We start from the raw sequence: 14,820 nt of genomic DNA, 5'->3' as shown, positions 1-14,820 counted from the left end.
GGCAGACCCCTGAGAAAGAGTTCAAAAATGGGCTTCCACAGAGTGCTATTGGCCATTCACAATTCCTATCCCTATTTCCTGTCCCTTTTCTAATTCGCATCTATTCTGTTTTCAAGAATTCTAATAAGTCAGTCATAACAGTTTCACATTTAAAGGATCCGAAACCCTGGATAAACATGAGATATTGTGGGTTTCTATTTTTGGTTGCGGTTTAAGCCTGAGTACACTGACATGACATGCCGATAATCATAAATCATATCACTATCCATCCGGGCTACAGTCTCTACAGTCATGCCTGAAAGAGATTACGCACGATCGCAGCATGGATTGAGATTGAGATTAGGTCTTCTTTTTTTCTTTTAAATTGCTGGTTTGGTTTAGTGAATGTCTGGGGGATTATTACAAATGAAGACCCCTGTCTCACTTTACATCCTATGCAAGTTCATGTCTATTTTTGGCAATTAATGTGTACACTTGCATTTTTTATATTTGTGCCTTAATGCTGCACATATGGACTGTGCAATTGAAATATAAACGTTGTGATGATTGTAGGATCAGTGTTATATACTGAACGTATTACTCTGTAAGCATATAAAAAGCATCTGGTCTGCATTTTTTGCAATTCGTTTTATTACAAAAGGCATTGTGTGAATATAAATAAAAAAGTTAAATATTGCCCGTTTCCATCGTGTAAGCTCTTTTTACTCTGATTCTGACCTCTAATGATAATGCACAAATTACTGAAGCTACTTGGCTACATTCAAACTGCAGGTAAATGTGGCCCAATTTTTTTTTTGTAAAAAGTAAAAACTGTAGGTAAATTTGAAAAAACACCATACTTAGCTTGAGGTGACTTTCTTTAATTAAAAACACATTTTTACAAGAAATATACAACATGAAAATATACATACATGACTAAAAATACTACAGATTGACAAAGGAAACATACACAAGCACATACACTAGGGAAAAAAAGATTAAATGTTAATTTGCTTTGGTCTATTCACAGTGGTTACAACTTCAAAATAGATATTTTGCGTGTGTAAAAACAAACAAAATGATTGAATGTGTCAATAATATTACAATATGAGGAATATTTACATGTTTTCATCAGGGGTGTGATTGACATGTCAGGGAGGGATGCACAGGACAACGTCCAGGGGTGAAACGAGTTTTCTTACACTCATATAACATATCTGTGATACAGAGATGATGACAACAAGAGGGATGATAATCTGAGCAAGGTGATAAATTGCCAAATTCATATTTTTGATTCTCAGGTAGTCAAAAAAGAGCAGAAGTGATACAAGACCAGACTAACCACAAACAGTAATCCTTTCTGACCGATACTGAAATTAATAATTTGGCCTTGAATGAAAAAATACAAAAATGATTATCACATAAATAAAGTGTCTGTTTTACTGTAGAAGCATGAAGAGTATATCACATAGTTTTATATAAAAAAGGAAGCACTGAGTAAAGTGTAAATGTATTAACTATATGCTGTTTAAAAGAATCTGGAAAATATGTAACAGATTATCTTTGGTTGAGATGGCTAAAATGTGATTTTGCAGTCAGAGTTCCTCATTTCATTTTTTGTATCGGTCTTCCCTGATGTGAAAAAAGTTAGTGTCCCAAACATTGCCTTGTTGTCGGGCAATGTTCTTGCCAATTTTCTACAACATGCACAAAAATCCTTATGTGATAATGCTGTATATTATTAACAGAGAAGGACATGATAAATACATGTGCGGTTGACTCCATGAGAATATAAAAGCACCAACTACTGTATGAAATACTATCAGAGCTGATGGCAAATGATCCTTCTGGACAACAGTGTGTGAAATATGCTATTCAAATTTAATAAACCCACAAAGTTACCTGTGTTACCACAAAATAGCTTGATGTGCTATACAGTATATAAAAATATACATCACATATATATTTAATTTTTCATATCTATTTTGTTTTAAAGGATCTGTTCTGTAAAAACAACAAAGTTTATATTGTATATATCCCTTTAACAAAATGACCACAAAAATTTGATTAGTATTTCTCAGATTGTATGTAAATCTATTATGATATATATCTATGCATTCATCAACTATGTCATTACTTCGCAGAATTGGTTGGAAAAACCAACCCACTGACCTGTGTGAAGCCATAACGTGACTCGACGCCAGACTGTCTGGCCACAGAAATGCTACGGTGTCATGCACACATGCTATTCACTCTGTACAGTGTGCAAGGCAATACTCAGAAAAAGAAAAGAAAAAATATATTTGCCTCTATATTTGCTAGGTATGTCTACTAATATATCATCTAATTATAAAAATAACACTTCTACATCAGTAATTAGTATCAAATGTAGTGTAAGCAGCGGGGCTGTGAGATGAGCGGTGACAGTTCTTGCTGCATAGTGCCGTAAATGGCTAAGAAATGACACAATGTTACTGAATACTTAACACCAGCACAGCTAGAACACCAAGAATGAATTCAACAAAACTGCAGCTTCGGTGGCCTAACATGATATGCTCAATAGAGTGCCTTCAAGGCTACGTTCACACTGCAAGTCTTAGTGCTCAATTCCGATTTATTGCTCAGATCCGATTTTGGATAGCTGTTCACGTTGTTGTTTTAAATGAGTCCAGTATCAGATTCCAGCGTGAACAGATTGATCCTGAACTGAACCGCACGCGCAAAAGAATGATAAAAAGATGTCACGCAGCATGCTGTCATACAGAAGTAAACACCGAGAACATTAAAGTAAGTGATTATCTGTTTATTAATAGTGTGATCTGACTCGGAAGCCTGTGGATTTATGTGCAGGCGATATTAAAAACAAAGACGTAGGATGCGGGAAAAAAAGAAAGCAGAGATTTTAAACATTTATGATGTTTTGCTTGTATATAGAGCTGTCACATAATACTTATGAGCTCTGACACATCACTGTTCTTCAGTATGTGACTCCCATGAGCGCAGAATTGTGACGAATGTCGATCTAGAGTTACATAAAAGTTGCATTTATTCCGATAAAACTGTTCAGACTGTGGTAGTATTGTAAAACATCTGACCTGTATCGGATTTAGGACCACATATGGAAGTGGCACAAATCGGAATTGAAAATATCAGATTCCATGTGGTTTGTTCTGTTCACACTGTCATGACACAAACAGATGAGGGTCACATGTGAGCAAAAAAATCGGATTTGGGGCTTCATTTACTTGCAGTCTGAACGTATCCCAAGTCTCTTCCCATCAGTCTTAATGCTGGTACAATGGGCGAGGCGAAGATTGTGCTCTTTCCATTATAGGATATGATAAACTCCATGAAACCCTTACCCTACATGCTGTATTTCTTCCTATCAGTTCTTCAATCTCATAGCCATTTCAGTATATTTCTTTGCTGAGACAGTCTTTTCTGATTATGTGTAAGGTATTCAGCTGAACTAATGAAAATATTGTAATTAAGGCTGCGAAGTGCCAATCAATTTTAATTATGTAATCAAATGAATCGCAAATAACTGCATACATCAATATTTGCTAAGAAAAATTTCCACATGAAATGTTACATAATTGTAGCAAGCGAGTAAAGTATTGAATAGACAGTTTCATATACTGTATGTTTGATTTGTTTCTTCATATAATTGAACATAAGCCAATCCTTGGTCTACAGTCCACAGCAACCCGTTTAGCAAATGGGTTTGTCAATCTGTCCAAGGTAGTTCACAAAGGACGCATTCTAGTGTTCTCTCTACACTACAAACATCTTTGGCCGTTACGTCTCATCTTGCTGCTCATTTCAATTTCTTGTAGTTCAAAGTATTAAAATAAACTTGGGGGGGGGGGCATTAAGAGCTCTGTATTCTGTTCAAATGTGTAGTTACGTTTTTCAACAGAAAAACACGTCTTTTGTGAACTTCCTATGTGATTTTTCTTTTAATTCATTGAACTTAATTACAGCCCTAGTTGTACTATAAGGGTTTGTCAGCAACAAAGCACCATTTTTTAGGACATCCTTCCCTTCATCAATGGCATCATTTAACTGCTGTTCACAGTCATTTTACATTCATCTGTAGTCCCTCACAGGTTTCTGAGGCAGGAAGTGATAATAAAGATGTCTAAATACAAACATTCCCTGTTTTATTGGCCTCTGCGGACATCACAACAATAACTTGCCTTGAACACAAGTCTTTTTGAAATAGTGTAGAGAAGCATGCCAAATGACACGGCAGAAAGACTGGTGCTCCTCACACAAGCACAGTGGAGATGTATTTTTGGAGGGCAGAGTAAGATGTGGGTTAGATTTCAGTGGCAGTGATCTCCTCAAAATGGATCTCGTTGCTGCGCATGTCAAACTCCTCCATGTCCCTGTTCTCCAGCTCCAGACTAAGTTCCCTCATCACACGCTCCAGGTCACGGTTTCTGCGGTACATCTGGATGTAGTTCTGCTGCAGCTGCTTCTGGTAACGGATCACCTTGTCTTTCTCCTCTTGCCACACCCTGCGTTCCTCGTCAAAGCCCTCCAGCTGGTCCTCGCTCCGCCTCCTCTCGTACATCAGCTCTGCGCGCAGTCGGTCCACCTGCTGACGGAGACCGTGAAGCATGTCCACGCTCTGGCGCTGCACCTTCGCTTCATCACTATCATATGCTAGAAGCTGCTCTTCGCTGTTGTTGTCCCGGAAAGCAGGGCTGATCCCGTGACTGATCACCCCACGGCTTTGGGGCAGGGGCAAGCTCATGCATTGGCCTTTAGAAGGAAGAGCTTGGGACGTGGGCGCCGCCAAAGCCTCTTTAAGACGGATGGACTCTTCCTCCAATCGGCCCATCTTCTCCCGCAGGAGCTCAGCTTCGCTCTTACGGCGCTGTAGCTCATTCTCGCAAACCTCGAGTTCGAGTGTGCGATTGCGGGCTGTGGCGTGGGCCTCCTGTGAGCGAGTCTGGCTAGCCTGAAGCTCAGAACGAGCCTCTCTCAACTGGGCCTTCAAAGCAACAATCTCGCTGGCCTTCTGACCAAGATCCGCCTGTAAGTCCTTCAGCTGCTGCTTCAGCAGAGAAATCTCACCTGACTTCTGACACACCTGTGAGACAGAAACATTCAATTTCATTGAATGTAGTAATTACTCATTGCTAGATCCACATGGCTAAAAAGGTCTCACCTCCCACTTTGTCTCTTCTAGACGAGGACCTAGTTGAGTCTGCTCCCTCTCAAAAGAGGCACATCTCTTCTCCAATGCCTCCCGTTCTTGTAGCAGTTGAGAGAAGTCCTCCTGTAATTTCTTCTTCTCCTGTTGCAGCTGAAACACCTGCAACTGCAGAACCTGTTGCGCCCGTTGTGCCTTCAGCTGCACCTGCTTCATCTTCGATGCACAGCTCTGCCGAAGGTCCTCCAACTCTTGCTCGCAGCGCTTCTGTTTCTCCTCATACACCTGCATGGAGAAGACGCATGATTTGACTTAGGTTGTATACACTGTATCTGACAATTCCCTGTCAAATGACACTAATAAATGGTAGAAAACAGTGATTGTCACCTGACAGATGGCTGCCTCATTCTCATCCAGGTTGTCCCTAAGTTGCTGCAGCTCCAGGTCTCTTTCCCTCAGCTTCTCCTCAAGATCCCGAATGACGCCTTCATAACCTTCTCCTGGAGCCGGGGAGCGGCCACATGATCCGCTGTCTGAGAGGGGCTGGCCACGCCCACTTAAAGACCCTGTACTCTTACTGGATGATGACCGCCCGCTGTCGGAGTTAGAGTGTCCGTGGCCACCACCGGAGCGTGCGGTTTCCATGTGCCCAGTGGGTACTTCACTCGGTGCCAGGCTGTACCCCGTGCTGCTGTAAGTGGGTAGGCTAGAAAGGGAGTTGCGGCCTGAGTCGGACATGGTGACGGACTGGCTACTCCGTGCGTTGCGTCCCCCACTGTAAGAGTTGCGCTTTTCCTGACAACCTAACCCTGCTCCATTGCCAGGAAGTAAGAGGTTGAGGCTTCCCTGGCTTTCAGACAGACTGCCCCCTGACCGCGGAGGCAGGTACTGCACAGAGTTGCGATTTTTGGGCACGACAGGCTTAAAGGCAGTGGGACGGATCAGTATCTTTTCCATACTCTGTAATCAAAAGTAAATGGTTAATGTAAAACAGTGTTTTCTTATACATATATTAACATTTTATTTTATTCCTGTGATAGCAATGCTGAATTTTTCAGCAGCTATTACTCTCTTCTCGTGTCACATGATCTTTCAGAAATTATTCTAATATGCTGATTTGGTTCTCAAGAAACATTATTATAATCATCAATGTTGAAAACAATTGTGCTGCTTAATATTTTTGTGGAAACAGTAAATTATTTTCAAAATCTTTGATGAATAGAAAGTTCAAAAGAAATACAGAATTCTTTTGTAACATTGGAAATGCCTTTACTTTCACTTTTGATCAATTTAATGTCTTTGGTTTAATAATTATTAATTTATTTAAAAATGAATTAACCCATAAATGAATGAACTTACTGACCCCAAACTTTTGAACGGCATCTGCACAATAAATAGCTAAAGAGTGAAGCCACCAACATAACATGAGTGTAAATGAGATGTTAAATGTGTACAGTGAGTGATGGGCATATTGATGTATTGCAGTGATTAAAGGCTCTCCTCGGTCAATAAAAAATAATAGGCAATTAGATGTACTACTACCCACTGTGTGAAATGAGCATCAGCAAAACCTTCCTTCATTTCTTCTAAAACAAATGAATGAGACCTTGACAATGATATGATGGACAGCATTTTGAAGGAGTAATTTAAAGAAATGGTTCAAAGACTGTTGTATTAACATTAATGCACTTTCAATGGACATCTATATCCCTTGTGTTATGTTGCGGGTCAATTTGACCCGTTTAGATTTTCTAGTTGTTGGAAATACTGGTTAACCTATGTTTTTTTTCTTGATATTTTGTGACTTTTTCTCATTTATCATCATGAACATGCATGCAAAGTTTCAACATGCTGGTGTTTTTTGACATATACAAACAAAATTACTGTTCCTTTCGTGATGTTCGCGGGTCAATTTGACCCGCATATTTTAACGCTCTAAGGCAACTGTACGGACCCAAAATAATAACATTTCTTGGTTATATTTTGTTATTTTATTTTTTACTACCTTATGAAGCTAAAAAAATTGTTTTACACACTTATTTCAATACAGAAAAATATTTTGTCAGCCACAGATGGTAAAAATGACCTATCATTTATTTTTTCAAGCTACCTGAAATAACATTAAACCTTTTTTTTTTTCTTGATATTTTGTGACTTTTTCTTATTTATCATCATGAACATGCATGCAAAGTTTCAACATGCTGGTGTTTTTTGACATATACAAACAAAATAAATGTTCCTTTCGTGATGTTCGCGGGTCAATTTGACCCGCATATTTTAACGCTCTAAGGCAACTGTACGGAACCAAAATAATAACATTTCTTGGTTATATTTTGTTATTTTATTTTTGATCATGAACATGCATGCAAAGTTTCAACATACTGGTGTTTTTTTTTTTTGACAAATACAAACAAAATTACTATTACGTTTGTGATGTCCATCATAGGCAGCTATTCAAAAGCAACTGTACAGACACAGAATAAAAACATTTATTTTATGTATGTCAGGGCATCAACTCCAGTTCTAAAGTGTAAGTGTATCTAAAAGTGCTCTAACCCAAACCATACACACTTGAAAAAGCTAAATCATGGTGTTCAGAATTAATCGCAAATTACAAATGAACATCTTTGACAGACACAGATAGTAAAATAAGCTCTCATTATATATTCAAGATATCTGAAATATCTTGAGACTTCGACATAGACAGCAGGAAAAATTTGCTCAGATTAACTGATTAATTGTTCAGTTATGATGTTCTAAGCAAAAAAAAAAAAAAAAAAAAAAGTAAAAAAAATGTATATGCAAATATATATAAATATAACGTATATTCAAATTTTAAATAGTTTTAAAAAATGGTTAAAAAACATTTTCATTAAATCATATCTTCAGATATATATTTTTTGGAATATTTGACAAATGCTGATATTAAAAGTTTACAGTTTGAACCTGAATCTTTGTTGTTTTTCATAGTGTGATTTTTGAGGAATTGTATTGAATCCAATGCGGGTCAATTTGACCCGGACCATAAGGGGAGTGCACAGAATTCCAACATAACACGAGGGATATGGTACCCAGCATGTGTCAGAAAAGTAAAGCCCCTTACCATAATTGCGAGCTTAAGCTTCCAAGGCTTTAAGCAATTGTAAACAGTTAATAATGTCAGAGGTTTTACTGGTTTTTCAGTTCGAGCCAGAGTCGGATTCTGAAAATGCGGATAATCAAGCCGATAGATTGGAACCAACTTTGCAAGCATGACTTGAGAAGAATGTTTCTCATTGGTAAGAAGTCTTTGTATATAGCTGATGTGCACTGTACTCTCCCAGGTTCAGGAAGCTGTCCTCTGTAAAAATTACGCCATTTGACGCCACGAAAAGGCAACAGCACTACAATTCACAGAAGCCTCGTCTTCTCACTTTGCATATGCCTTTGGATCGGCATTATGCTAATATTTCACATTGTGACTCTAGACGTTTGAAGAAGTAATATCTTAACTTCGGTCAAGGTATTTTAAACAGTGTTCTCTGTTAGATAGAATAAATCTTTTTGCGGGCAACTATGAGCTTTGTACCTTTGCAGATCGTATACATGCACAAACAGATACATTACACACTAAGGGAAAAGTAAAACATTAAAAAAGCATCATATGACCCCTTTAAGCACTTGTGTTCATTATTTTTCAAGTCATCCTTTGTTAGCCAGATGGTTATGCGGAACAGATGTCATTTCTGTGAGTTGAGACTATTTCTCTATGGGAGTAGTCCCTTTATAATACCCTTGCATGTGTCATGAAAGTTACTGCCTTTACAGATGAACAACTTGATAAGCAGTAGTAAGTGATTATGTCACACTATATGGGAACATATATGTTTAAAACAGTGTTTTATGTTTATTTTCGTAAGCCTTAGCCATAGACTTCTTCCATAAGTGTAATACTCTAATGGCACAAGTTTACATTTATTATAAATATAAAAAGATGTCGTGTCATTAATTTAAAAATGTTTATTGTATTTTTTTAATGTTTACCTCCCAAGCACCACCAGACTCACCTTTTCCAGTCTGCCTGACACTGGGACGAGTTTGGGCGGAGGACCACCAATATTACCATTCATGCCTCTGTTATCAGGAGGCTCTTCAGTATCACTGGATGGGCTGCACGTGGTCACATGGTTATCATTCCAGTCGCCCACTGGCTCGTCACACAAATAGCCATAGTTGCCATTGCCAGCAGAGATGAGGGCAGAGGATTTGTTCTTAGCAGGTAGAGGAGGCTGGCTGGTGAGAAGCTGCTCCTGTGAGCTGGCGCTGCGCAGTGTGCCCTCTTGCTGTCGGAAACAACTTATAGCGGGTGTGGGTTTGCGATACTTGGCACCAAAGTCGCTGGCGGCTCGGCAGTGGCGCTCCTGGTAGGTACGTCCAGAGATCAGGCTGCTGACGGAACCCATGGTGCCTGCCTCAGCTATGGAGGGGGAGTGAGACACTGAGCAGCACTGCTGGATGTCAGCGCTGGACTTTGGGTGATCAGTGGGCACAGGCAGCGCCTGAACTAGAGCCATGGCGAACACACGCCCAGGATACACACTCTGTAGAGAGAAAAGCAGGAAGATGAGGAAAAAAATCACCTAAATGGGCTGATTGTCATGTAACCTGTAAAATGAAGTTTATAACAACAGTTTTCTGTTTTTGAACACAAAAGAATCACACATTTTTAGACGTCGCCACACAAATAAAATGAAATTTCTCCTTGCACTTTCAGAAAAAAGGTATAAAAGCTGTCACTGGGGCGGTACCTTTATAGGTATACATTTGTACCTTATTTACCCATAAAGGATGCATATTACTAGAACCTGATCTGGATGTAGTCTTTGACAAAAAAAAACAAAAAAAAAAAACGAATACAATCTGTTCCTGCTTTTGATATATTGCATGTTCAAGATATTCATACAACAATATATTCTGGGGGGCATGACATTTTTGTGAAAATTATTGAGTTAAAGGTACATTTCACTACCTAAAGTGTACATATTAGTACCTTTTGAAAGGGTACCACCCCAGCTTTTATACCTTTTTTCTAAGAATGTGTAACTTTTACACAATGTTGCTACAGAATGAGATCATGGTCTTATTCCAGGTTGTTCACATTAAGTGCTTTGAGTTATTACAGCAACTTGGGGTTAAGACCACATAAGTTTAGTCCATGTCTGTTAGCTTTGAGGCTATCTATATAGTACACTTTAACTCTTGTGTGCTGTTTGGGTCATTCGTGACCTTAATAAAAACTTAAACTTAAATAAATTTAAAAAAAAGAAGAAAAGTTCCCTTCATCAAAATGGCATCATCTTGATGACTTTTCTCAGACTTACTATATCTACACACTTAAAACTAAACTGGAATGATATCTGGTTGTATGTTAGTGTGGGAATAAAGTCACTTTTTAGGGGTCTTTTTTGACCCCATATAGAAAATAAATTGGGTTACAATGTATAACGCTCATGCTCATCTTAAGATAGAGCGATCTGCATCTTAAGATAGGATATCCATCTTCATTTTATGTGTGGTTTTTAAAAAAAATGAATAAGTAATTAAAAAAAAATTCTAATCATCATAATGGGAAAACAAATGGGCAAAATGATGGTGGTCAATTAAATAGAGATAAGCAAGCATTAGCAGTTATTGGTTATGTGTCTGTGAATCAGTGTGTCAGGGTTTAATTTGCGGATGGACATTGAGTATATATATAGCCTGCTGCTGTGTGCTAAGAGCAGTCTCACCATGTGGAATAATCTGCAAAAAGCCTGCCAGTCCAATCAATTACACACACCCCCAGTGCATTTCAGAAAACACTCCCAATGCACTTCAAAGAGCCACATGCAGGAGAAACACACAGTCTGAGTCGCCAGGAGAGATCAGACCGCCCTGACTGCACTGGCATCCCAATGACCTCTTTACCACAGGGACAGACAGGCTATGAGAAAGCCAGTCCCATTCTGACTCAAACTTCTCATAAGACATTCCCTGTTCTGCTCACTCATCCACATGCAGCCCCCCACATGCCATTTTAGCTGAGGTTTGAATTCTGATGAAGTCAAAGTAGCAGACTTCAGCACAGGAGGACAGCGTTTTTGTTGTCCCAAACATCCCGTCCGTCACAATGTTCTTGGGCATAGACAAGTTTCGCTCTGTGAGGAAGATTTAATTTTTGGGTGAATACTTGATGGTCAATTCATTATCAACCTCTTATATTAACTACAAGTCAAATGTTTTCATATTGTATGGATATCTTAGGGCTGTCCCAAGCATTGTTCAGGGACAAGTGTAAGTTAGAGGAAGCGGGACCTCCATTGGTCGGTCCATTTGCGTTTGTACTTCGGGGGGGGGGGGTCCCCTCGTTCCGTTCACGATCGTCTTTTTCACCAGTTGCGCCACCCTAAGGATGGCCCTAGTGTATTCGAGCTTCTTCAAAAATCACCACCCTTCGACTAGATTTCAAATATTCCTCATTTTAGACATTCACTCAACCAGCTTCATGAGGTGCAGCCTGGGATGCTTTTTAAATTATTGAAGGAGTTCACTTGTTTGCTGGACACTTGTTGGCTGCTTTTCCTTTAGTAATTGACCCAAATAAAAAAAAGTATAATATCATATAATATAATGTTAGACTTGTAAATAATAAATTTAGTAAATTCAGCCAAGTGTGCCCAAATTTTTGATATGTTCTTAATCAACGTGATTTATTAATGGGAACAATACAAGCAAAAGCAAATAATCCAAGGCAGACATCAATACAAGTAGTGCTACCATACCAAATTTCCAACTGATCATTTAATCATTAAGTTATGAAGAAAAAAATGTGCTAATAGTTCAAATTAATTTAAAAAGTCACATTTTTATTCTTGGTTACATACAGTAACATGGACCTCATTGGAATAAACCTTTAGGGAAAATTATGAATCTAGATGATTAAACACCTATTGTCAAGAGGTTGGGTCGGAGGGGAGATTCTGCTCTATTCCTCTTTGTATCCTCTAAATAAATCCAGGTGCATATTGACACAGCAAAAGGAATCTTTCTGTCGCAGCCGCGAATGTGGATATTAATAGCAGAATACTTGGATAAAACAGTGCTGTGAAGGAGATGAAACAGAAAGTTTGAGAGAGGGGAGAAAGGAGGATAGCGTGACTCGCTGAGAGTAACAGTTTCCAGGGCGGTTCTCGGCGAGTACTTACGCACATGGTTCCACTAACGTGGCTATCAGGTATTTCTGCCTCAGCGCTTCTTATGAAGTACGTTCCCGATGCCAATCCAGCTGACTGCTCTGTGGCTCTGCTGCAGTGCACAACAATCAGTCCTTAAATGCTAATAAACCTCAACTACGACAAAGTAATAACATTTAATAAAACTTACAAAAGGGGTTTATATAGGACAAGGTGCATCATGAAGTGTGTGAAGATATTCAGGCCCAGTTAAACTGCGAGAGTTAAACTGCACAACTATATGTCACTTAGATAAATACGCATAAAATTGCAAACTGACTCTTCACACTGAAGGCACATTGCCAATAAATAAATAATCAAAATCAAGATACAGATCCATTTCCATTTTCAAATTTAATCTGAATTCAGTCTGTGAGTTTAGCTGTTCAAACAAAAATAAATCTGTCACGTGTGGGGAAAATGATTTAGCCCAAATCAGATTCTTGAGAAAGTCCAAGACCACAAAAAGACAATGTCAAGACAATCGTGCTGACTGATATCATCATGGATCACTTCACTCTTTCTGAACTCACTGAACTAATTCCACCCCCTCCTCAAAGCCAGTCCTCACCCTTTGTTAACCCCAACCTACATCATTCCCAACCAGATTACAACTGTTACCCTAAAGTTACCCTAAAATGAGCTGCATAGCCTCCAAACCACTCACAGAGCCTCAGTACATTCTGCACCTCATACAAACAAACTAACCCAATCATAACCCTGAACATTCTCCCACAGACTGTGATAAAATAATGAGAGGATCCCCTTAGGACCGGCCCCGTACAACCCTGCAAACTTCAAAACCTGCCGGAGAGACCCGACCTCCAGATCTCACTCCTCTCTGATCCTCCTCATCGCAGTCTGAGATCTCAAAAGTATTCACTTTGGTTTTGTTTTGCTGAGGTGAATAGGTCTTAATACCCTTAAATGTTATGTACAAATGCCCTATTATATAATATGTAATCATTTGAAACATCTTTTTGTGAAACAATTTGATTACAGAGTATACTAGATATTTTATGCATTTCAATAACAAATATAATTTACCACATAACCCCTTTCTAAAATATATATTAGGCACACGCAGCTATACAAAATTTATACTGTGATAAAACAGTGTGTGTAGAGAATATTATCTGAAAAATATTTGGTTGACATTAATTGTGGAAAGAAATAATACAAAGTACTGTTAGAAACATAAAAAATGGCTGTCAATAGACTTAAATCATTTTGATTAATATCATGATTTCAGACCAGTCTTTAGAAAGTAGCATGACACTATGCTAAATATTTTTTATTATATTATCTATTGTGTATTTTTTTTTAACCAGACACCATGCAGACAGCAATAGTTTAGCATTATTTATATACTAATACAATAGTTAAACTGTCTAATGTGCTTTTGTCATTTTGGTTTTGCTGACATTTTTTAAGTTTATAATATAATAATGATCTATTTTTGCACTTTTCATTTCCCCCCCATTATTTGTAAACCTTTCCACAGACCCCCTAGCACTCCCTTGCTGTTTGAAAGTCCCTGTATTACACATTTGACACATGTCAGGCTGTTCTGCCCTGCACTAACTGGTGGTTAAAACGCACAGCTCTCTAACTCTTGCTCAGTCTTTGATCTTGACAGTGAGAGAATAGTGCATCTCTCTTCTGCAGGTGTTTCTAATCAAATTCCACAGCGAGGTGGCTGGTGGCTGAAATCTTGTTATGATAAGTCTTAATAGCGCCACCGGAAAGGATTAGCGGCGAGGTGTGAATCCCCTGGGAATCACAGAGCTTCTCGGTGGAGTCTGGAGCAGAATAGGATGGAATGCCAGCATTGAGCCTGGAACCCAGCAGAGCTCCAAATCTCCGGGCAGAAATCCCTAAACCCTTAATCACATTTGGTCTCTCTGTTTGGTTCAAGTGCAGTTGCAGTTGCAGGGGCAGGATATTTGATGTGTGTGATGATCCCGATCAAAGCCTCTTTCCACGGAGAAGTTAGACATGACATTGTGGCATCCAACGACAAAGCCTTTGTTCTGATAAAAGCAAGATTTTTCCCTTAACTGCGCATACCTCCTTTTAGAATCAACTAATTTAAGCTTTTAGGTCATGCAAATCTGCCAAAACAAGAGCATTTTCAAAATACCCGATAATAAACTTGCGTTACATCACACAACCCCCTCACAGGCACACACAGATCCACAGAAACACAGGAAACAGCACAAAGGAAATGCTGACCTCATCTACTACCTCATCTGCAACCACACATCCTCATTAACACAGTGTGCTTGTTCCACAAAAATAGAGTGGACAAAAGTACATGCTTGGATAAATGTGGCCCATGGAAAGCAGACAATTAATCCACAAGAATGACTCCTTGTGCACTAAATAGGGAAAAGCGAGAGCTGCATAGTCTCAGTGCGCTCAAGT

At 38.9% G+C, this 14,820-nt stretch overlaps 1 protein-coding gene across 2 annotated transcripts in view; it reads right to left on the bottom strand.

The window, feature by feature from the left end:
* Positions 1-847: 847 nt before the first annotated feature.
* The window catches only part of lzts2a (leucine zipper, putative tumor suppressor 2a), a 61,971-nt gene continuing 47,998 nt past the window's right edge, over positions 848-14,820 (bottom strand). For both annotated transcript variants that reach the window (XM_081350831.1, XM_081350832.1), the window contains 4 exons: positions 9,190-9,723; positions 5,531-6,103; positions 5,159-5,428; positions 848-5,080 (listed from right to left, as the gene is read on the bottom strand). In XM_081350831.1, the coding sequence (XP_081206957.1) occupies positions 4,301-5,080; positions 5,159-5,428; positions 5,531-6,103; positions 9,190-9,696 (2,130 nt within the window). In that variant the 5' untranslated portion in view covers positions 9,697-9,723 and the 3' untranslated portion in view covers positions 848-4,300. The remainder of the gene's footprint in view (positions 5,081-5,158; positions 5,429-5,530; positions 6,104-9,189; positions 9,724-14,820) is intronic.

Source organism: Scardinius erythrophthalmus (assembly GCF_964197995.2).
Source record: "Scardinius erythrophthalmus genome assembly, chromosome: 21".
In the NCBI taxonomy this organism is placed as follows: domain Eukaryota; kingdom Metazoa; phylum Chordata; class Actinopteri; order Cypriniformes; family Leuciscidae; genus Scardinius; species Scardinius erythrophthalmus.
Note: the sequence above shows the minus strand (reverse complement) of the source record. Positions and strands in the feature narration are given on the sequence as shown.